This window comes from Prinia subflava, chromosome 10 (assembly GCF_021018805.1).
Source record: "Prinia subflava isolate CZ2003 ecotype Zambia chromosome 10, Cam_Psub_1.2, whole genome shotgun sequence".
Classification (NCBI taxonomy): domain Eukaryota; kingdom Metazoa; phylum Chordata; class Aves; order Passeriformes; family Cisticolidae; genus Prinia; species Prinia subflava.
In genome coordinates, this window is record NC_086256.1 from 7,519,427 (window position 1) to 7,541,146 (window position 21,720).

The 21,720-nt window shown below is 40.1% G+C and overlaps 2 protein-coding genes across 2 annotated transcripts in view; one reads left to right on the forward strand and one right to left on the reverse strand.

Moving 5' to 3' along the window:
* Window positions 1-379: 379 nt before the first annotated feature.
* Window positions 380-2,975, reverse strand: LOC134555499 (uncharacterized). Its single transcript, XM_063407120.1, has 3 exons — window positions 2,774-2,975; window positions 1,953-2,349; window positions 380-1,009 (listed from the first exon to the last, which is right to left on the reverse strand). The coding sequence occupies exons 1-3, from the start codon at window positions 2,955-2,957 to the stop codon at window positions 973-975; spliced, it is 618 nt and encodes a 205-aa protein (XP_063263190.1). The 5' UTR covers window positions 2,958-2,975; the 3' UTR covers window positions 380-972.
* The window catches only part of SPATA6 (spermatogenesis associated 6), a 42,583-nt gene continuing 21,878 nt past the window's right edge, over window positions 1,016-21,720 (forward strand). The window contains exons 1-10 of the mRNA XM_063407119.1: window positions 1,016-2,060; window positions 6,587-6,724; window positions 8,086-8,134; window positions 8,876-8,917; window positions 10,263-10,387; window positions 14,530-14,610; window positions 16,439-16,717; window positions 18,307-18,394; window positions 19,961-20,001; window positions 21,072-21,244. Of these exons, the coding sequence (XP_063263189.1) occupies window positions 2,013-2,060; window positions 6,587-6,724; window positions 8,086-8,134; window positions 8,876-8,917; window positions 10,263-10,387; window positions 14,530-14,610; window positions 16,439-16,717; window positions 18,307-18,394; window positions 19,961-20,001; window positions 21,072-21,244 (1,064 nt within the window). The 5' untranslated portion in view covers window positions 1,016-2,012. The remainder of the gene's footprint in view (window positions 2,061-6,586; window positions 6,725-8,085; window positions 8,135-8,875; window positions 8,918-10,262; window positions 10,388-14,529; window positions 14,611-16,438; window positions 16,718-18,306; window positions 18,395-19,960; window positions 20,002-21,071; window positions 21,245-21,720) is intronic.

The window sequence follows — 21,720 nt, forward strand, 5'->3', positions numbered from 1 at the left end:
TTTATCCCTCCAAAAAGTGTGTATATGAAAGGTAGCTGAAAATAAGCAATAAACCATTTTAATACTGTTACCATCTGAAGCTATGGATCTGTGAGAATTTTCTTCTCATTAACTCTGGAATGCTATTCATAACCTTGAGACTGATAATGCTTAGAAAATTATTTTATCCAAGAGTAAGCCCCTTCTTAATATATGTACTAGAAGACTACAGAGAATTTTCCAGGCCCTAAACACAGAATCCTTTGCTAAGACAAAAAATCCCCAAAACAACCCAAACCATACCCTAAAAAACCCCCAAATCCACCTAAACCGAAACAAACAAAAAACCTCCCTCACACATTAAAGCTGTTACAGAAGTCACATTAATGAAAACAAGGCCTGCCTTTCCAATCCTTTATTTATTTTAAAAGATTGGCATCGAGTATTAGTAGTGATATTTAATCCATCTATAGATTTCACTTTTGTCTGCACTGGCATAGTATGTTCTTTCCTGTTTCTTTTTTTTTCTTTTTTTTTTTAAAGGCTGTTTCTTTCAAGATCACTTAGCGTGATTTTTCTTTGAAACTGTAAAATTAAAATAAAGCCAAGGGATACATTTGAGCCACCACTTTCTTTTGGAAGCAATTAAAATTTTCTGTCCTCTCTGCAGCTGTACTTGTGAACTTGGAAAGAATATTTAAAGCCTGAAATCCCCTAACGGTCTGAGGCTGAAACAACTTGCACTGCCAAGACAGAAAAACCAGATTATTTTGGTGTTGGATGGGATTGTAAATACTCTGAAAACAACTGAGCTGCAGAGACATTGGGGAATATCCTTGATATGACCCAAATGGTGAGGATCAAGGAAATAAATTTGAGTTTGTGGGAGGGTAGGAATAAACAGACAATTTGAGATATGAGCATGCAGAGAAGTCTTCAAAGATAGCACCAGACAGATGATACTCTGTGCACTTTGTCTCACCCACAGAGGGCTTAAAATGGGATACTCGAGTCAAAAGGGCCCAGATGCCTACAAAACAATGCAGATGAATTGCATTAAAAAAAAAAAAAAATCCAGTGCTTTATAGCTATTTAAGCCTGGAGCTGTATAAAACTTGGTTGAGACCCCTCTGCTGAAGAGAAGGCTCTCCTGCACCTTTCTGCAGGAAAACCAAGAAGCTGGAGGAATCTGCCACATCCCAAGCTTCGCATTCCTCCCGGATGCCCCAGAGCAGCCCTGTGTTTTCCAGGGACTTTTCCAGGTTTTGTCACAACCTGTCTGGTTCCCTGCCCCACACTGGACACTTGTGCTTTCACAGCTAGTGCTCCACCACCCCTCACTGGCACTGTCCGGCCTTCAGCAGATTGGAAATTATATTTTATCTACTTTGTCACTTTTGGTACACTCCAGCACCCCTCAGCAGCTCCCAAGGCCCTGTGGGGAGTACCAGGACGGGCCAGTCTGAGGTCGGGAAGTGGTAACGTGGGAGAACCAGAGAAGGCTGTGGGATGAGCTGGGATGAGGGACAGCATCAGCGACAGGACAAGAGGACGTAATCTTAAATTGCACCAGGGGACGTTTAGGTTGGAAATTAGGAAGAATTTCTTCACGGAAAGGATGATTAAACACTGGAACAAGCAGCCCACGGCGCTGGTGGAGCTACAGTCCCTGGAAGCGTTTAAGACTGGACGTGCCACGGTCTAGCTGAGCCAGTGGTGTTCGCCCACAGGCTGGACACGCCAGCTTCAGAGATCTTTTCCAACCTAACTGATTCTGTGAGGGCAGGAGGCCCTGTGGGGAGCAGTGAGAAGCTGAGGGCAAGGAGACGGGCTCTGGGGACCCGTGTGGGCAGGGCCACCACGGCCCCTCCTCATCTCAGCGCGATGGCGCCGAGCCCGGGGCGGGGCGAGACGGGGAGGGACGGGAGCGGGAGCCGCCCCCGAGGAGGGCGGAGCGGCCGCGCCCCGGTTACCGTGACAACGGCGTCGGCCGAGCCCGAGCGGCCCGCAGGCGGCAGGCCCGGTGCCCGCCCATGCCGCGGAGAGCGCTGCGCTGCGTCCTGCAGCTGGAGCTCCGCTCGGTGAGTGCCCGGGCCGCGCTCCCCGCCCGCCTCAGCCGGGTTGCGGCCGGCAGGAGAAGCCGCGCTCGGCTCTTCCGGCACCGCTTCCCGCCCCGCGTTCCTCTGCCGGCCGCCGCCCCGCGCCCTGGCCCGGCCGATCTTCTGGGGGCTGCTCCGGGCCGTGCTGCCGAGCGGGGGCCGCGCTCCGTCCGGCATTCCAGCCGCCGTGCGTGGGCATCCTCCGGCAGCCTGTCCCTGCGCCCCCGCGCTGGCGTTGGCAGCCGCCGTGCCCCTCGCAGCTCCCGTTTTCCTGTGGAAAAGTTGTAGGGGGTGTTTGTCCCTGTGCCACAGCCCTTCCGCTGGTGGTAGCAGTAGACGTGCTGCTTTAGAGTTTTTAATACACACTGATTCTTGGGAAGCTGTAGGGTGTAGGGAAAAACACTCTTGGGGAAAAAAACAAAACGAAACAAACACCACCAAGTCCCAGGAAAGAGCGGCCCATTTATGGCAAATGCCGCCCTGTGAGGGGCAGGATGTGACTCTGGGCAGCTCTGAATACTTGGGTGTTACATGGCGGGGAGCAGAAAAGGTCAGAAAGAGTGAAAGTGGAAAGTTTTGACATTAATCATGCTAGGATTGTTCTCTTTGCACTTTGCAAAGTTTTCTGCTTATATCCAAGCTGACAACACAGCAAGGAGCTGTGTCATTCTCCTGAAAACTTTCCAGAAACTTACCAGAACAAGCGCTGCCAGATACGTGTCTGCTGCTGAGAGGAGCACACGAGATGCCAGCCACAAAGCTCGAGTGCAGAAGCAGGAAATATTTACTGGGAAATTGCCCAGGCGTTCCTGGTTGCTGAGCTACCCTTGTTCCCAGACCTGAGTGGCTGCTCTGGAGCAGAGCTGTGTTTCCCCACATGCATGGCGAGGGTGGCACCCTGGCCGTGTTGCTGTGCTGTCTCAGCTGGTGTTTGTGTCCACCGTGCCAAGGCCTGCTCGGTTCCTGGAGAGGAGCAGTGTGCTTCCCTTTTCTGTTCCCTCGGGCTGTGAGCTGTTCCTGTGCCAGGAGTGAGTACAGGGAAGGCATTTCCCCAGGGTCAGGTTTTCAGTTGTATTTGTTATTTACCCTGCTCTCAAGGCTACAAATAAGAATGGAAAGAGACTACTCTTTCACAAATGTCAACTTTTCACTTAAGGAATCTTTTCTTTCCTTGGTGTTGCTCACTTGATGTGTTTTTTGGGCAGCATTTCTTTCATTTCCCTGTTGATCTTTATCAGCTAAAGCAACCTGGTATTTTTGGTAGTATTTTGTGTGATGGACTTTCCAGCCTTCTAACCATCTTAGGGATGAGAGCTACTTTTCCATTTTGAATTTGCACTGATCAGAGTCAGAATTGAACTCTACATTCCAAATGGGGTCTTGTTTTTGTCTTAGGTGATGTAAAAGAAAAAAAAAAAAAAAGTCCAACTTTCATCCTGTATATCATAATATGAGTCAGGGTCATTTAAAAAGTTAAAAGACATGAATCTCAGGATACAGAGAGGAATGCTTTTAATGGTAACCTCAGCTTGATACCTCCTGGTTTTTGCACATTATTGATGCTGTCCTTTGGCCAGTTCTGTACCACCTTTGATACTAACTCCTCTACTAACTAGTCTTACCTTTTTCACCATAATTTCTCATGATGCTATATGACATCCTTTATCCAGAAAACGAATTTTCAAGAAAATATAGGATTTTGCTTGGTTGATATGCTTTATGAAATGTGTCCTGTTGAGTTTTTTTCTAGTGATGTTTTCATCCATATCTTTATTCTTTATTTTTGAATATTTAAATATTTTGATCAGTGGGGTTATCAGTTTTCAGATCTCTCTGTCTCACATGGTCCTTGTATTTGTTATCTTTTCAGCAGATTCTACCTTCCCTGTTTTCGTTACATTTCATGTAAGAGAAATTACATTCTTTCACAACATATGCTGAAGATGATTCAGCCTCCCTGTGGCTTCTTGGTCCAGGCCTAATGCCTACTGAGTGACTTTTGTTTCCATCATTTAATTCTTTCAGTTGTCTTCTTTCTCCTGTGTTAAATTTTATTAAAAGCAAGGGAAAATATTCAGTTGTGTTTGGGACATAGATTTGTTAGCTTTCACATCTTGGCTGATTTATGCTATGTCCACTAATTCTCTCTTTGTTTGTTTTATTTGTGACCAGAGTCTTGTCTAAATTTCTGATCTATTTTACTGCTCTTTTTACAGTGCTCTGCATATTTCCCCACCCTCTTTGAAGTCTGTCCAGTTGTGTCAGAAGTCCTGCCCTCTTTGTTTTTCCCTTGTTTTAGGATGCAGATGGTTTTTGCTCCCCTTGACTTCATGAAATTCCAGGATCTTCTCCGATCTGAGTCCACCAGTTCTTTAGGTTGTCTTGCTGGTAGTTTTCTTCGTTTCTCTTCTCAAATGCAAGGCCTTACTTAAAGATAAAATAGTTTTTTAGTTTGGTTTATCCTGCCATGGACTGTAAGTAGTAAGTGCTCTAGAGGATTAAGATCAGTAGAATTCTGTGAGCTTAATTCAGTGATTTCTTTATAGCTGTTTGTAATTTCCCAGCAGTGGGGCTGGTACACTTCCATCCCCCTGGGAACTTTCAGCAGAGATGTCCAGGGTGCCACTGTCCTAGAAATTTCTCATGGCCCTTGGGGTTGCTTGGGAGGTCAGTTAATTGCAGCACTGATATCCCTCTTCCTTAGCTGATCCATAGATAACACTATTACCATCTTTAAAATAGTCCTTCATCCTGCTGAAGCAGTCTGCAGTCAGATAAGAGCTTCAGTTTGTCTCTCAAGTGCTTTGCAGCTCTGCATATTACAGAATAGGTGTCATGAACTGCAGATATGCATGTGTCACTCCTTTTTGGAATTCCTTTAAAGTTACATGGCCGTGTAGATTTGGTGTTCCAGCCCAGGTAATGAATTGTGCAGTTAATCTCCAGGGTAGTAGAATCAGAACATTCCACATGTGCTATCTTGGCCCACATGCTCATTTGTAAGAATTTGTCTTCTTTTTACATGATAGCCAGGAAAAATGGTACCTGTTGTTGGCAGATTTGCCCACTCCAGCATCTTCAGATCTCTTACTTTTCATCTCAATAACTAGGCAAACATTGGTTCCCTTCTCCAAGGTGAAAGGCACAAACCTCCAGCTAAAAATGGTTGTAAAGTCTACAAAAATATTGAAGACAAAAGTGAGAAGTAAAGCTGATATTACATGTCCTATGTAGTTTTCGGAGATCATTTCTTGTATGAATGAAATCTGTCTCTCTCACTCCTGTTCGCACTTGCAACTGCATGAGTGTCATACAAGCTGTGTAATGCTTGACAGACTGTTTCAATTGGGTTATCCATTATTCTGGCACTTTCCTTGTACATCTGAAGCCCTCATTTACATGGAGAGGAAACCCTTATTTTCTTCTCAGATATTTATGAGTGGAAGAACTATTTTTTATCTTTATCTGTAGTCATCTATCACACATGGTTTTCATTTAGTTCTACTGTTTTCCTGCTGTTGGTGTAGTTTTCTTTTAAATCCAGTTAGGATTTCTCAAGTAAAATGTTCAGTTGGGAGTAGGAGACTGTAACCAAACCACTTATTTTAATTACTATCACTCGCCTCCTTTGTCTTTCTACCTGGCAAGTGAAAGTCTGAACACTTTCTCCAGAAACCTTATGTTGGAAGAGACAACCTCATATTTCTAATATTGACATAAAAATTGAGCATGAGACCTTAAGTGAAAGGTGTCAATTCTCTGTCAGGGAAATAAATCCACGTGGCTTGAAGAAAATAACTAAAAGTTTTGCCGTGAGTTGTGTACATTCTTGCAATCAGAGCTTTAAAAACAGACTGACTTCTTACTTAAAGAATTCAGGAATTGTGCAGAGAAAGTTGAGAGATTTGTTGCAGTATGTAGCAGCCTAGTGAGAAGCCTTCCCTGCTTTGAGTTTAAAGATGGCCAAACTTCCCAGAGGAACAAAGAAATGTGTCTGGTAGTAATGGAACAACAGTTGCTTTTTGTCATTTACAGAAAATTTGCAAGTAAACTTGCCCTTTCTGGTGGCTGGACAGAGTATGTATATCTAAGCACATAAATTTACCAGCTTCATTCTGTAGTAAGGCTGAAGTTTGGGTGGGGTTTTGTGTGTTGGCATCATGTAGACTTCATTCTACATGAGTCTTCATATAGATGATTATGCCTTATACAGCCTTTAACTGTATTAACCTGGCCTTGGGTTTCAGTTTTGGCTGAAGACAATGGAGTGTGTTTACTTAAGCAAGAAGAATTTGGTCCTGGTTGTTTTTAAATGGTGACTTCTTTTCCTGGCCAGTCTGTACAAAGAGAATTGCTTTAAAAAAGAATTTTTTTTCGCTCTAGTCTGTTATATCCTGACTTTTATAAATCAATCATCTCAGTCCTGACTGTTTCATTTTTATGTTGAAAACAGGCATTACGTGTCTAGCTAAAGTTCAGTTTATTTAATGAGTGTGCTACTCTTACAGATAACTTGTCCTGGAGTGGTGCTGAAAGACAAACAGGAACTTTATCTCAGTGTCTTTGTACTTGGGAAGTACAAAAAAACAGAATGTGTCCCTGCAGTGTTCCCACTCTTCTTTCAAGAAACACTACTATTTGAAAAGGTAAGATGTGTCAAGGGCTGATACAACCCAATAAACCCCATCACAAATTCCACAAAAATTGTCTGCAAAACCCATGAGCACAAATAATCACACTGACAACTCCTGCTTCTCTTTGGCACAGAGGAGGGGTGTGCCTGTATTATGCATATGGGGACTCAGGAATTATGTATACTGAAGATTCTAGTGGATGATGAGACTTTTTAGGTGTTTGTTCATTTTTTTGTGAACTGTTCTTCCTCAGTGTCTGTTCTCCTGGCTTGGAAGGGACCGAATGTTTTTGTTCTAAAAATTATGGCAAGGTGAAGAACAGAGACTGTACAATATAGGAGAGACAACTTAATTTAGTAGAAAGATAAAATAGCAGCTCAAGCCTTTTTGGTGACATCTTACTCCCTTTGAGATACTTTTTTCATGGTTTGTCACCAGAATTCCCAGATTGGTGCTCTGGCCCTATAATTTATAGTTGTTTATCACATATTCTGAGTCCCTACTAGCTTCATTATTAGCACCACAGGGATAATGAAACACAGTATCTTACAGATATGATCTGGCTTCTTCACTACCTATGAATAATAATACTTTGCCCTTTCTAGTTCTTTCCTTTTAAGCATTCCCCAGCACTTTGAAAACCAGGCTGAGTAAACCTGCTCAGAGTGATGCTCTGGTGAAGTGGATAAGAAACAAACAGTGATAATTTCACTACCTATGAAGAGTAGAAAAGACCATCATTCTTTAAAGGCAAACAACACAAACTTCTTAAGGGGAATGTACTGAATGCTGTTTTCAGTGTAATGTAGGGGACCTCCATGCAGTGCAACACCCTCCTCTATTCCTTGCTGTCTATTCACACAGGATTCAGGTTAAAAAAACCTGAACAGGAGACTGAAAAGTCACCTCTGTGAAAATGAAGCTTAAAGCATTACTAATAAATCAGAGAACATTGATCAATCAGAATTGTAGTACATTCAGCAGTTTATGTTTCTCTCTTGAAAATTTCTTAGACAGTGCTTACCTTTACATCCTCAATTCTTCACAATAAATTATTTCTGTTATTTACATACAGAGAGGGAATTTTGTATGGATAGAAAGTATATAACAAGAACTGCTGGCTTTCAATGAATTTGATCATATTCCAAATGATAATTTTAGTATCCTTTCTTTTTCCAGTAGGGATAGGACTCCTGACAACCATCTTGGCATGGAAGAGCATTGATTTGGGTTTTTTTTTCCTTCTCTTTCCCCTGAGGTCCTTCTAAATACTTTGACTGTGCCATTATTATTATTATTATTCTCGTTATTATTATCATTATCTATTATTATTATTATTATTATTATTATCATTATTATTATTTCTTTTTCAGACATTTGCTAATATAGTTGATCCTGGAGACCTTGTGAAGTTACTGGAGTGTACGTTCTGTCTGTTTGTATACTATGTTGTATCCATTAATATCATGCATATGTGGGCTCTTAAGATGTTTTGAATGTTTTAAGTATGTGATAATTTTTCTGTCAGGAGCCTGTTCTCTGAAAATCTAGTGGGTAACCACTATTATCTAACAAAATGCCTCTAGAAATGTATGTTACGTGCTTTGGAACAGGAAAAGGGTAAAAAGTTATTAGTGACTGAAAGTCCAGCTGATTATTTGGTAGTGGGTTCCTTTATATGGTCATTTATTTGATTAATTTTGAAATTATAGAAGGATAAACATCCAATTTTTGTAAAATGATTCTTTTCATTTTTAAGAAAATTATGTCTTGCTACATGTGTATAATGAGCTGTGGTGAGAAAACACTGACCCAAAGTCAAACTGCAGGAATATGCACCCTCACATGGGAGTTATCTGTAAAGGGGGCAAAGCTTGCATAATCTTCTTTAAAAGAGGACAAACTTGGCAGCAGATAGAGCTTACCAAGGTCTCAGTCAGATATAGTGTTGTCATTTGTACCCTGCTAATGCCATTGTGTTCATCTATGACATTTATGCAAGCCGTACTTAATTTTATCTTATTATTGGTGTGGTGGAAATAGTGCAGTGATGTACAGTGCTGTGAAGCATAAATCAGTGATCCATTTTTCTTAGGCTTTGACTATGGGAATTTTCATTTTAGTTTTTTTTTTAACTCATGAAAAAACTTTTTTCCCTTCTAGTTGACACAGCAGTACTTGAACTAATACAGCTCGTTCCTCCAGGTATTGTATCAGTCTTTTCATAAATGATGCAGTTTAATAGGTGAATTTCCAGGAGGACAATGCCCATTATAGCACAATCACTTTTTCCAACACATAAACAACACAGAAAGCCCTTCAACAAATAGTCCTCTGAATAGAAAATGTTAATAGATCAAGAGGATCTCATTCTTGAAAAAGAATAATAACTGAATATTTAAATGTATCATACTGAGCCTTAGGAAAGTGATAATATTTTAAAAATGGAAAATAAACTGAAATCATCCAGTGCATAATTATTAACTGCATCACAATTCACTTGCAGAGAGGCTGTCTGTGAAATTCTGAGTGCATAATCTTGTTCTCAGAGTGACACTTCTTTCCTTCCATTTTAATGGTGACCATTGGGAAAACTCTTATCCTCACTATAAGTATTACAGGTCTCTTGGGATGTGTGAAGATAATAAATAGCGATTTGTCATACTTCTGTTATTGGTTTGTGTGATTATAAAAATCTATTTTAATGAAATTCAAGTGTTCCCATGAATAATGTAAATCTGCATTTTATTGGAAATAAAGTCAAGTTTTAAAGAGGACTCATTTGGAAACTGTGGTATTAAAAGCACTCTCTGTCCCTTGTCCTTAGTACTTTCAAGGAAACTACTGCTTCTCTCAGGTGACTCACCAGGCTGTTTACTTGAAGAAATGTAGTGAATGGGGATTTTTTTTGTGGGAAGGTAAAGGATCTTGCATAAGGAATTTATTTTCAGGGCACAGACATAGGTGTATGTTTCAGCCCAACATAAACTAGCAAGATGGCTGCAGTAGCACAAGTTACATTTTTTTTACAATATACATTCAAAGGTTTATCTCTAAAGAAAGACTTTTTTTAGAAGTAGCAAGCCAGGGTATTGAGAAAATCTTGAAATAATTGTTTTGCTGTTGCTTGTGTTTCTTTCTTACTGCTGCTATTACTGTTCTGTGGTATGGAATGGTAGTTTTTCATAAGGGATTGGCTGCCATTAAAAAAATACTGGTTTTTTTCTGTGGCATGGAAGGGAAATAAAGAATAAAAGTACTGAAAAGTTACCTGAAGGAAACCTTTCATGTGCGTGCTGTAGAACAGTTAACACAATCTTGTTTAATTTTTTTCCAGTAACATTGAAACATAGTTTCACAGTAGATACTGCACAATTTTGCTGCTGATTTAACTTGATGAGGTTATTTTGTAGTGCTATAGGAGTTTTAGAGCCATGCTGTTAATTTGTAAAGAGCAAAATTTATCCTGGTTTCAACATGGCTCTGTGTGTGGTGTCTGTGCTGTGTGGCTTTGTCTATTTTCCAATTAAAGTATGTATTTTCTTTTTAGTGGGAAAAGTTCTAGCTACATATGAAGAAAATACAAGAGATTTCCTGTTCCCTGACCCAAAGCTTACCCATGGGCACCGTGGTTTGGAGCGTGAGATTTTAATGAAGAGGTCCCCGTTTTTCACAGTGAGTGAATGTCTGTGGATTGTATTTATGACACAGTCTGCTTCACTGAAGAAACCCCTTGAACTGCTTCAAATGAAAAGCGATTACTTCTGACAGTATTTGCCATTTTAAGGTGTTGAATGTACAAATCCACGGTTGAACTTCGGGGAAACTATAATCTTTTTTTCAAAATGCTTCAAGAAATTATTTTATGTGGGAAAGTTAGTTTCCACTTGGTTTGCAGTGTGGCACCATGACATATCTCCATTCAGTTTAATCTGTGATGCAGCTGGTGGCTGAAGGGATGCAGGAGATATTTACCTCATGGTTCTCAACAGCAGCCATGTAACCCTCCTCCTTGGTCCCTCTCCTAGCATTTTGGAACAACAGCTAATTGGCAGAATGAGTGCAATGAATTAATGCTAATTTTCTGGAGATAAGGGCTCAAGTACATATTAAATAGAAATTAATTCATTTCACAGTGCCCTTTCATGAAGCTTGACTGTTGAATCTTAATTGTCAGCAGAATAACCCAGGAAGGCACTTCAAGGAGGAGGATGGTGATGATGTGTTTTGAGGTTTTTGTGGAGTTTTACTGGTGGATTGGCAGGACATTTGGATAAGAACTCAATTACCCAGTCCGTTGTGGTTGGAATAAAAGCACGTGGGAGGAGGGAAATGCTGATTAAAGTTCGTTGGTATCTTTTAGCTGGTGTGGCCTTTCCCCTGAAAGGGCAACCTGGAAACTGCCCAGACCTTGCCATTAAAAGTGCTAATTTGGTGTCTAATGCTGTGTTACATTTGTTGTGATTTTGTGATACAAAATGATTCTGCAGTAGCCTAAACTGTCCCTGCAAAAACAACCATTATTTTATGGCTTTTTCTCTTTGATATGGCTCATCCCATGCATTGTGGTGTGGCTCAGGAGAGGGGAGGGACTGTTTTGCTTTCATTCTGCTCATAGAATAGGTACTTTCCTGGTGTTGAGAAAGAATAGGCAGGTATGAACAAATGAGGTGCTATTGGCTAAATGTTTTTAGATTTTTTGTGAACAGAATATAGTGAGTCTTCATAGAAGCTGAGCTGCTAGAGAAGTTTGATGGGTTTTGTCAAACCGAGCTCTTTAAAACAAAAAGTATGTACTTTCTAATAAAGAGAAGGTGCCATAATTTGTGAGCTGTGAGAAGATGTGCTCAGAGTAATTAGGATGTGTAGTTGATGAATGATGACAATGCAGTGGCTTTAAAAAGTTGACTGCTGTAAGACACAAACGTACTTCCATGTCCTTGGGAGCAGCATAAACAAACCCTGTCTCTGCCCTGGAATAGGGACTGCAGAAGCCTTTATTGTTCCATTCCATCTCCATAGCTTGGAAGTACAGTTCAAGAGAGGATTTTGGCCCAGTGACCCCCTTTTCAGGAATAATGCAGAGGCTGTGTTTGATGGCATTGGAGGGAGGCTCACAAAAGGAACTTCTTGTTCCTCTCCTCGCTTGCCAAGTGGAATAACTGTGAAAGGATTTTTGCCTCCAGTAGAAATGCAGTCTCAAGTGCCTCCATCTCCCAGTGTTCCCTGAGTTTTACTGGCAAGTGTCTCTTGCTAAGTCTGTCAGACAAAGTGCTGGATGTGAATGCTAAGCAAAAGGAAGTGTTGAACAAGGTCATGAGAACCCTCACATTATTCCTGTGCTACTGAACCCATGAAAAGTTATTTATAGCCAGCTGAAATGTTGAATATTTTTAAATGGCAGCTCTGCTTCGGTGGCACTTTGATTGCCAATAAATTTGTCTTTTATCAAAAAAACATAAAGGTAGCAACAGTAAGGTTACGGTTGTGGAGTTCAGATAGGCAGTGACAAGCAGTGTCTGATTAACACTGCTAATCTGCCAGTTGGAAGGAATCCCAAGTTGAGAGGATCAGAACTCCTGCAGAAATCTGGCACTTGGCTGATAATGTCCCTGGCTAAATGTCTTACGAGGTTTACAAACTCTGTGTGCATACGAGACATGCCTCGAGTTATCTCTCCTGGTCCAGTCTTGCCCAGCTGAGGCTCTTGCTGGCTCTTCTGTATTTCTCTGCAACCTTTGCCTTCCAGAATATGTTTATGCCTGGACTGTGGTAGTGATTTCTTACAAATGTTCTTATCTCTATTCCCCACCTTCATGCAGTATTTGCCACATTACTTAAAACAGTTTCTTTTTAGTTGTGCTATCTTCCATTAGCAGGCCAGTATTAGGCTGCCTGTTATATTCATATATACTTTTTTAAGCTAGAGTTGCACTTGTGAGTCAAAAGCACATCTTAGACTTATGTTCTTCTAAATATGAACCACCTTTATACTTTTTCTGTGATCGAATTGAATCTATGTCCCTTCTGTTTAATGATGGGTGCAGAACTGCTCAGAGCTACAGACACCACTAAGCCAGAAGCAGAAGAGATCCGCAAAACTTTCCAGCTGGGTTTTCATGTACAGATGTGTTTGGGGCTATATGACGGTCTTTACATAATTCTATGTTGAATATCCCACAGCAATCCCTGATTTGGGAGCTACAGAACATCAGAGCAAATCCTCTGATGGCTTTGGCCTCTGAGTTGCTTTTGTCATATTCATGCCTGTGCACTCAAATGCCATCCCATGTTCCCTCTTCACAGACTATTTCTTCGAAGAAACTATAGTTTGTGTCATTTTTTAGGTACGAACACTTAACAATTTTGTAATCATTTCCAGTGTCTGTAAGAGCAGTAGGTGCTCTGTTGTTGTGTTTTATAGTAGACTTACTAATTTTGATGTGTCCTTTTTTAAATTGTTGATAGCACTTGACAATTCATTAGTAATAAAAACGAGTTGATTAAAGATGATCAGGCTTAAAACCTCTTTTATATGCCGTAACTTGACTTGATTGAATCCTGGACTCCGTTAATTGCTGTGACTGAGCTTTCTTGGCATTTTTGTCATTTGATTTCCATAATCTATCCTGGGGCCAGATCATGTTCCCTAATGGGAAATCAGTGCTTAGGCAGGTGGTACAGAAAAGTTTGGTTCATCAATCGACTTCACTCATGAAGTTCCTGCTAATTCTTAGGGATGTGGGACAGAGTCACAAACAGACCTGGCTCCTTTTCATGTCACAGTGATTTTGTGTGTTCATGTGCACAAAGGCCTGTGCACTGAGATGCCTCAGGCAGCAAATTCCGTCCAGGATGAAAGAAGAGAGGGTAGAAATTTCTGGTGGCACTTGATTCTCTTGGATTCTGCAGAGCTGTATAGGATGCACATAGATGATTGCCACTTGTTTATAGCATGCGTGGCATTTAGTTCTTTTATGCCTTTTTTAATGCTGCTATTTGGGAAATGGTACTTGTGTGTTGTACTCCCTGTCCTTTACCCCCAGTAAATTTTGAATGCATTGGCCAATGCTCAGTGAATAGAAAGGCAATAGTTTTCTGAGGCTGCAGTAAAAGGTGAGTGGAACAGAAGCTCCCAATCATGTAAAAACAGAGGAAGCTGCTGGCCATGACTCTGTGTGTGCTGTGCTTGACCAGGTGCACCCCACTGATTCCAAGTGGGACAAACCAGGGCTGCCCCATGGGCAGGAGGGGATTGTGAGGGGGTAGAACATGGTTATGGAACAAGGGAGGCATCCACAGAAATCAGACTACTCCAAAGACTACAGAATGGAGGGTGTTCTTAGTCATGCTGTTACAAAGGAATAGTTATTTGCAGTGTGATTGACTGATTAAACAAAATGTTTTTACAGAAGAGGTGGCACAAATGAGACTTGTTCTCAAACAAGTTTACAAAGTTAGCATTAATGGAACTTATACAGCATGACTGAAATTTTTATTGATGCTATATAGCATGGCATGAAAAATCTTTAAAAGTGCTTTTGACAAAAAAAATGTATTAAAATAAAAGTCAGACCTTAATTGTTGTACGAAAGCAGTGTAATCATCTGTAATTGAATTGTCAGAAATGCAAATGTTAGCATCTTGACATTTACCATTGCTGTTCTGTCTTCTCTAATTATCTTTATTAAAGACTGAAATTAACAAAGGAAATGGCTGAAAATTAGGAATGGTTTGTTACATTAGGTGACATTTACCTCTTTGATACCCTTTATCTTGAGTTGGAGCTTGATGTTCAATTATTGTCTCTCTTCTAGGGAATTGCACCAAAATTGAGATTTTCTACAACCTCCTTTATTTCAGACAGTCTGTTAAGCTTTGGAAGGAGTCACATACAGGTTAGCACAATTTAATTGTTTGCAATTTAATTTCTAGATTTAATACTGATAGCCTTGCTTCCAATTTTTGCATGTGCTGCTCACTTCAAACTTTCCTCATTCTTTTGTTGTGGTTAGAGCAGGTATCATGGGTGCTTGACAACTTGATTAAATTTTTAATCAAGTATGAGTAAAGAGTGGGTTTGGTGCATGACAGTAGATGCTGAGAGTTCCTTGAGTCTGAAACAATTATCAGCTGCTGTGTTCTGTGATCAGCTGAAGTGTCAGTCCCTGGTGTATTTGTACATGGGAAGATGCCTTTTCACCATTTGTTACTGACACTTAAAATTAAGAACAGTGAAAACTAGATGAAGTTAGAGAAGGTATGTTATTAAATCAAATCAATTAATTTAATTGTTTCCCATAACTGTATCATTGACAGTAATGGAAATGCAGATTTTTGCTGAAAAACCTATCACCTGTATAAATCTGGAAATGCTGCTTTTGCAACAAGTAAAGTTGAAGGTGAAGTAGCACTCTTCTCTGGTCTCACAAATTGGATTTTTGGGTTGGATTTCTGGCACTACCTGTCATGTAAAGTTACTCTAAGATCCTCCCTTTTTTGCTGTACTATTGAAAAATGGTGCAGCATCATTGAAAGGGAATGGCTGTCAGGAAGGCTTGTGTGCAAAGACACTTAGGTGACTTTGACCTGTTGGTGGCATTGCTAATGACTTCAATGAGAAGATTTTTGCAAATTTAGCAAATGAAATGTATCGAGACAGAAAAAGAATCAAAAACCAGTGAAAATTGTCATTGTCAGAAAAGTGACTTCAGTGAAGGTGGCCTGAATAAGGTAAATTTGATTTAAAATTTAAACTGTTCTGAAAGTGTCTATGAATAGCAGCTCAGATTTGCTTGTGTTGCAGTGAAGGTCCAGTTTCACAACTGGTGTAAACCAGAAGCAGCACTGCCTGCTCCTGATGAAGCTGAGATTAGAGAATTAGGTCTGGCTTTGTGTGGGCCAGGTCCGTGGTGTGTCTCACTATCAGCTGCACCCATGGGAGTTCAGAGAAGGGGTGGTAGGAGTGATCTCTGTGCTGCCCAGTTCAGATTCTGTCAATACAAAACAAACACAGAGCCTCACTGGTGGGGAGTGTAGAGGGAAGGGCTTGAAGGCAAGCTGGATGTTTTATTTCTGGGTTCCTCTGAACCAAAGCATGTTACATGTAACATTCCAATTTAGGGCTGATTAGCTCCAGCTTGAAAAAGCATTTCTAACAGGAAGAGTATTATTTTTCTCAAATAAACTTTACACTTAAAAGAACTAGTAAATTCACTATAATCCAAGAAAATACAAATTTTGAAGGATGTAGTTTTGCTTATTGTGGAGCATTAGGCAACTCTAAATGCATATAATTTAAACGATTAAATAGGCTCCTATTTTAATTTATGTCTTGTATTTTAAGGAGTAAGAATTTTAAAATAAAATCTCAAACAGATGAAAATATGCTTCAAGTTTGTGTATGGCTAATTTTTTATTAAAGGAACCTGTGAAAAAATTCAATTTAATTTTTACAATCTCCACTGTGTGAGAAAGGCTAGTTATGTAAGTATCTGACACTTAACATCTGACATGTAGTACTAGGTGCTTAACCTTCCTTTGGTTTCAGAGAAAATGGTAAACAGGTTGTTTTCCAAATTGCTGTTTGATTATAGTTTTGTGAGGGGCACTTCAGCTGCCATGGCATCTCTTTCAGGTAAAATTATTAGTTCCTTGTTTGCGTTACGTTCAGCGATCTTTATCCTACACGCTGTCACGTTGGATAATTTCTCTTCTTCCCTTCAGGCTGATATGAACTTGGTGCATTGTTCATCCCTAAATGGAAAGATGCACCCCAGGCTGCCCAAGACCGGCCCTCCTTCAGCTGGGAAGGGCAGGCAGAGCTGGGCAGGGAGGAGCTACGAGCAGCCCACCATCGCCTCCAAGTCGCGCTCACCGTCGCCGTACACCAAGCGCCGCATGTGCGAGCTCTCGGAGGAGGCCAGGCAGAGACTGGCCCACCTCAACCTGGGCCCTCACGAGTTCAGGAGAGACACTGACAAACCTCCCTTTGTCATCAGACGGGTTTGTATCCGCTCCCAGGCGCTTCCAGCTTCAGCTCAGTTCAAATATTGTTCTTTCACTAAATAGCGCTCCAGAAATTCATTCAGCTCTTAGTTTAGATGAATAATTTTTCCTCTCCTTAGCAGTCTGTCACAGAGTGATTTCAATGTAAAATTAACTAAAATAAAATTTCTTTTACCTGCTTTAGTAACAGACAAAGATCAAATTCTTTCATGAATACCTTGGTTAAATTCTCTGAGGCCCCATTTCTTTTATTCCAGCACACTAGACAGGATAATAGGTGTATAAATTCAGCTTGGAAGTAATTGATATTAGTATTAAAAATTCCTGAATAAGACTTTAAAGAAAGAGTGTCTAGTCACATTATGAACACTTACACTTCCTCTCTTTCAACTTTTTTTTATGTTGGCATCCTGTGATCTTTGGAACACTTCCTTTGCTCAGAGCTACATCTCAAACACTTTGACTTAGAGTTCATAACATAAGGACATTTTGCCATACATGAAAAATTGTCCTGAAATTAGGTACTTGTTTAAAGAAATTGTGTGTAGCTCTTTTAAAATGAAGGGGCTACGTTTCCCAGACACCTGGAGGATCATATATGCTTTTTTTTTCCCTCTTAGTATTTCTTCTTATTGCCACAATTCTCTATTTTTAGAAAATCACTTTGAATTTGTAGGGGCAGAAATAAGATTGTTCATATTCTGTGCTGTGACATTATGATTTCTCTACTGTTCTGGTCACTTATCACAACCAGTTAGATAATCTAGTGGTTAAATAGTTTGCTTCTACTTTATCTTTTTACCTATTATCAGTACTAATTAGTTAATAATATATTATCAAAATTTAGAATTCTTCTCAAAGTTTCATTCTACATATAGCTACCTTTTAGAAATTCAAAATGGCCTGGATAAGTCATTAATCATTCATCAATGTACTGTTTCTCTCAAATATTTTTCTTTTAACTCCTTTTATTCAATTCTTCTGGTTTTTGATCTATAGGTGAAGTTCACAGTTTAATTATAGTATCATTAATACTGATTATTGATTTTCAATGCTTGGCTATGGTTGTACAAAGAAAAAGAGAAAGCTTGTCTCTTAATTCAGCATATCCTGACTGTCATGGCCTTTCTACATTGAGAATTCTCCTTTAAGGGCATCTTTACTGCTGAGAACTCTTTTGGCCTGGAGATTTTGTGTTACAAGAAGATCAAAATTGGATTATACTAAATGTAACTTGTTAATTAGGAAGAGATTCAGATCTCTCTTGGTGAGATCTGAGCTGTTTAGAATAAATATGAGATACCGGGAATTGTTTAAAAAGACTGCAGACATTACAGATGAAGGAGAAACTATCTTTGAACAGTGGGATATTAGAATTTTCTAGACCTTTCTAGCACCATTTCTGTTTATGTACAGTAATGCTAATAATGCACATGAGCCAAGTGCTGTGAAAATAGACTAAAATAGTATTTAAATAAAGTAAAATATTTCAGGAAATATTTCATTTGTGATCTTACAATCAAAACCAGAAAAACCAGCAATTGCTACATCTGATACTGAGTATTTTAACAATATTTTTGCTTCAGGTTGGACAAACGAGTCCTGGTGCTAAACTTCATCCCGGGTGTTCCCCACAAGGAAGCACAGCAGAAACCTGGCCCAAGACACCCCTGGGTCAGTATTGTCTACTATATATCTCATTACTGCTTTTGATTTCTGCAGGAAGTAGTTTTATTTGGGGCTTTTTATTATTATTTTGGGGGTTTTATTTATTATGAAAATGTCAGTCTATGATGCAGAAATAGCTGTTAGTTCTTCCTAGGAAAAGGAAGAATACTGAATAAATTACTGCTTCAAAGAGTGCCCTTGAATAGTTCTTTACCTCATGAAGCTTGGAGCATAGTTCTACAGGTTATGAAAACAAGAGGAGAGAATTCCAAAGCTCAGATGAGTGCTCTATTTCACTCCACATTTTTTGTTGGCTTGAATGGTGGAGAAAATCTGCACCATGATGTATGGGTGTGTTTATCAAACTTGGAGTATTGATTATTTTGAAGTTCAGGGGCTCTGTTCCTTCAAAAATGAATAATATTTATTTCAGTAGTATATGTGAGTAGTGGATCAGTGACTTGCCACTATTAATGAGCATCCAGGATGTGCTCCAACATCCTTTGGTATCAGTAAGTGAGAGTTTAATAAAAAGTGTGGGATCAGAAATTTAAGAAAGCACCCTAAAACTTGATTTTATTGCACATGTCTTACAATATGAGGATTTTAATGCGTCTCATCAGTATTTGTTTATGTGTGCTCTGCCTCATTTTTATTTCATTTCCTCACTAATTATAATTTGTTATACAGCAAATCATTATGAACGTGTTATTTTACATTTGTTCTTTGTCGTTGCACGGGGTGCTGGATTTTAAAGGTTTCACATCCCCTTTGGGAACAGATTTGCCAGTCTGTGATAGCTGGATAATAGAACAGACCAGATCATCTGATACCATTACAAAATGAGCTGGTGGTTTCTGGCCAGTATTAAAGAGACCAAAAGCTACCTCACTATTAATATCCAGAGGATTCTCTGGTCGCCTGCCTGTGTCTTGAGGCTTAACTGTAACTTCTGAAAAGAACAGATCCCTAGGATTAGAAATCTTAATGCAGACAGTACAGTTTAGTTCTTTTTTGCTTTTCCTGGGTCACAGTGTGAGGGTTGTTCAGTACAAACTGGTAAAACAGATCAAGAAAGTAGATTTAATGTCAGTCCCTCGGGGATGGGGTGCATATTTACACTGGTGAAAAATCCTATCCCAGTATGGGCCTGAGAGTTTCTCCATGTGTTTCCCTGGGCTTTGTATTCGTGTCCAGGAGTCAGTGGTGAAGGAGGGAATGCAGAGGTGATAGGAGGAGGGAGAGGTGCTCACAAGTTTTGGGAATGGTAGAGCTTGTTTTGATAGTGATTTAAGCAATGAGCAGTGTAACAAAACGTGCCACTTCTGTCTGTGCAGAAGATGGTGCCTACACTGATTTATTACTGCAAATATTGTCATTCATTCCATGGGAAGTCATGGTGTTCAGCTAAAGAGGGTGATTACGTGAACTATACTGAGGAGACAAAACAATAAATTGCTTTAGTGTTGTTTCTGAGGACACATAGGATGCTTTGTAAAAGATTTAATAGAATTTAGGAAATGCAAACATGTTTTTGATTTACTCTGTCATGGACCTTTTTTCCTTCTCCAGATCTTTCTCCTCTCAACAGCTACAGACCCAAGAAAACGGAAGTGAGTACTTTGTTTTTGCTTATACACTGTTTTTTGGGAAGCTCCAAGCTTCTTGGATTGTCTTGCATAGGTATTTTTGAAACTTTATCTACTATAGTATCAAAAGCAAGAGAAAGGACATTTTAAATCTGATCTAGCCCAGTTAGGGCCTGCTGACAGATTATTTACAAACAGCAGAATAAAACTTAGCACTCTTTAAGGATGCTTATGCCTGTACATACAGAATTTGCTTTTTCTTGGCATTAAGGCTTGCAGCAAGGCCACAGAGGAACCTTTAAGGGCCATTTGCATTTGCCTTACCAGTTATTCTGAGATCATTTTTCATTCTGGAACTGTGTGAGAAGGTGGCACTGGTACAACTGGGAAGCCACTGTTGTGTTATTTCACATCCTTTCTTTTTCAGATTTTAGCTTCTTTCTGTATTAAAAGAATCTAAGGATTACTGTCAGGGTTGTTTTGGGGTTGGGAGGCTTTATTCTTTACATCCTCAGTTGGTTTTTGCCTGTGTTCCTGAAGTACTGTGAAAATTGTGGGTTTAGGCATTTAGTTATGTGTGCCCTCCTAGATTTCCTAATGGCTGGGAAAACTGATGATAACAGGGAGGAGGAAAGAAAGGGAATTATGAGGATAAACCTTGATATGTGTGTTAAGACTCTTAAACTTTTACTATCAAGGTCTGTAGTTCTGTGTAACACGTGAGTCTAATATATTGTGCTGCCTCTAGATGGTTCCATGGGTTATTCAGACTCTCAGGCATTATTCTGAATCTGTGAAATTCCTGGGAAGGGTAAGCCTTTAAGTTATACACTCAGAAAAGTTGACAAAAGGGCTGTTGCAGTAGAGTTTCACAGAAGATGGTGTGTTAGTTACCAACAGATTCCTGTGAGACTTGTTGATTTACTTTAGACCATGGATTTTTGTATGAAATGAGGGCCCTTGCTCTTTCCCCAACAGACAGATATTCCTGAATGAATATACAACCTTTAACCTTTCGGGCTGAGGAATAAAACCATGAAAATTGTATGTCTTGATATTCATAACAAACTTTAGTTTGATGGGGTATTTTTCAGGCAAAATCTGCCAGTGGAAAAGGCTTGGACAGTTCTGCTGTTAGCAAGGAGGATGTGAGCCCAGCTCTCCCCAACAGAGAGTCCCGTTCTGCTTCTTTGGAGCATCCAGCAGCCCCAGCAGCTCAGGAGCCCTCTCCCAGTTCTGTGCTGAGCCGGTCTTCTCTGAGGGAAAGGTAATGCCCTGGGTTTGCTCATGACATTCTGGAATTAGGAACATGCGCCTGTGATAACCTGCATGACTGCATTTCGCATGTTTGGAGGTTGTGAGGGCTGAAGGGACTGAAAAATCCTCCTGCAGCAGCTGTGTTGTTGTTTGACTTTTCCTTTTGCTGTGTTTGCTGTCGCCTCTCTGCCTGATGATTACAATCCTAGTGCCATGGCACTGAAAATCTCTGAAATGGTCACACCCCACATTTTAGGCTGCCAATGGTCAGCTGGAGCAGAGAATGAATAAATCATCACTTAAATGAATCATCACTGTTTCAGAGGTGATTGGAACCACAGGAATGTAAATACAGATATGTAAAAATGGCAAGTAAACTTTACAGTAGGTACTTGGAAACCTTTTTTCCATCTGACTGCTCACAGGTGTTTTTGAGCACGTATTTGTGCTGTGCTGTACTCACATGTGGGACTGGTGTGCATAACA

Bases quoted from the DNA above. Each gene is read 5' to 3' on its own strand.
- LOC134555499 (XM_063407120.1), bottom strand. From the start codon at position 2,957: ATGTGGGGAAACACAGCTCTGCTCCAGAGCAGCCACTCAGGTCTGGGA. The intron at 2,350-2,773 runs GTAAGTTTCTGG...ACTTTTCCACAG, and splicing joins ATCTGGCAGCGCTTGTTCTG to GAAAACGGGAGCTGCGAGGG. The intron at 1,010-1,952 runs GTAACCGGGGCG...ATTGTTTTGTAG, and splicing joins CGGCCGACGCCGTTGTCACG to GCATCTGGGCCCTTTTGACT.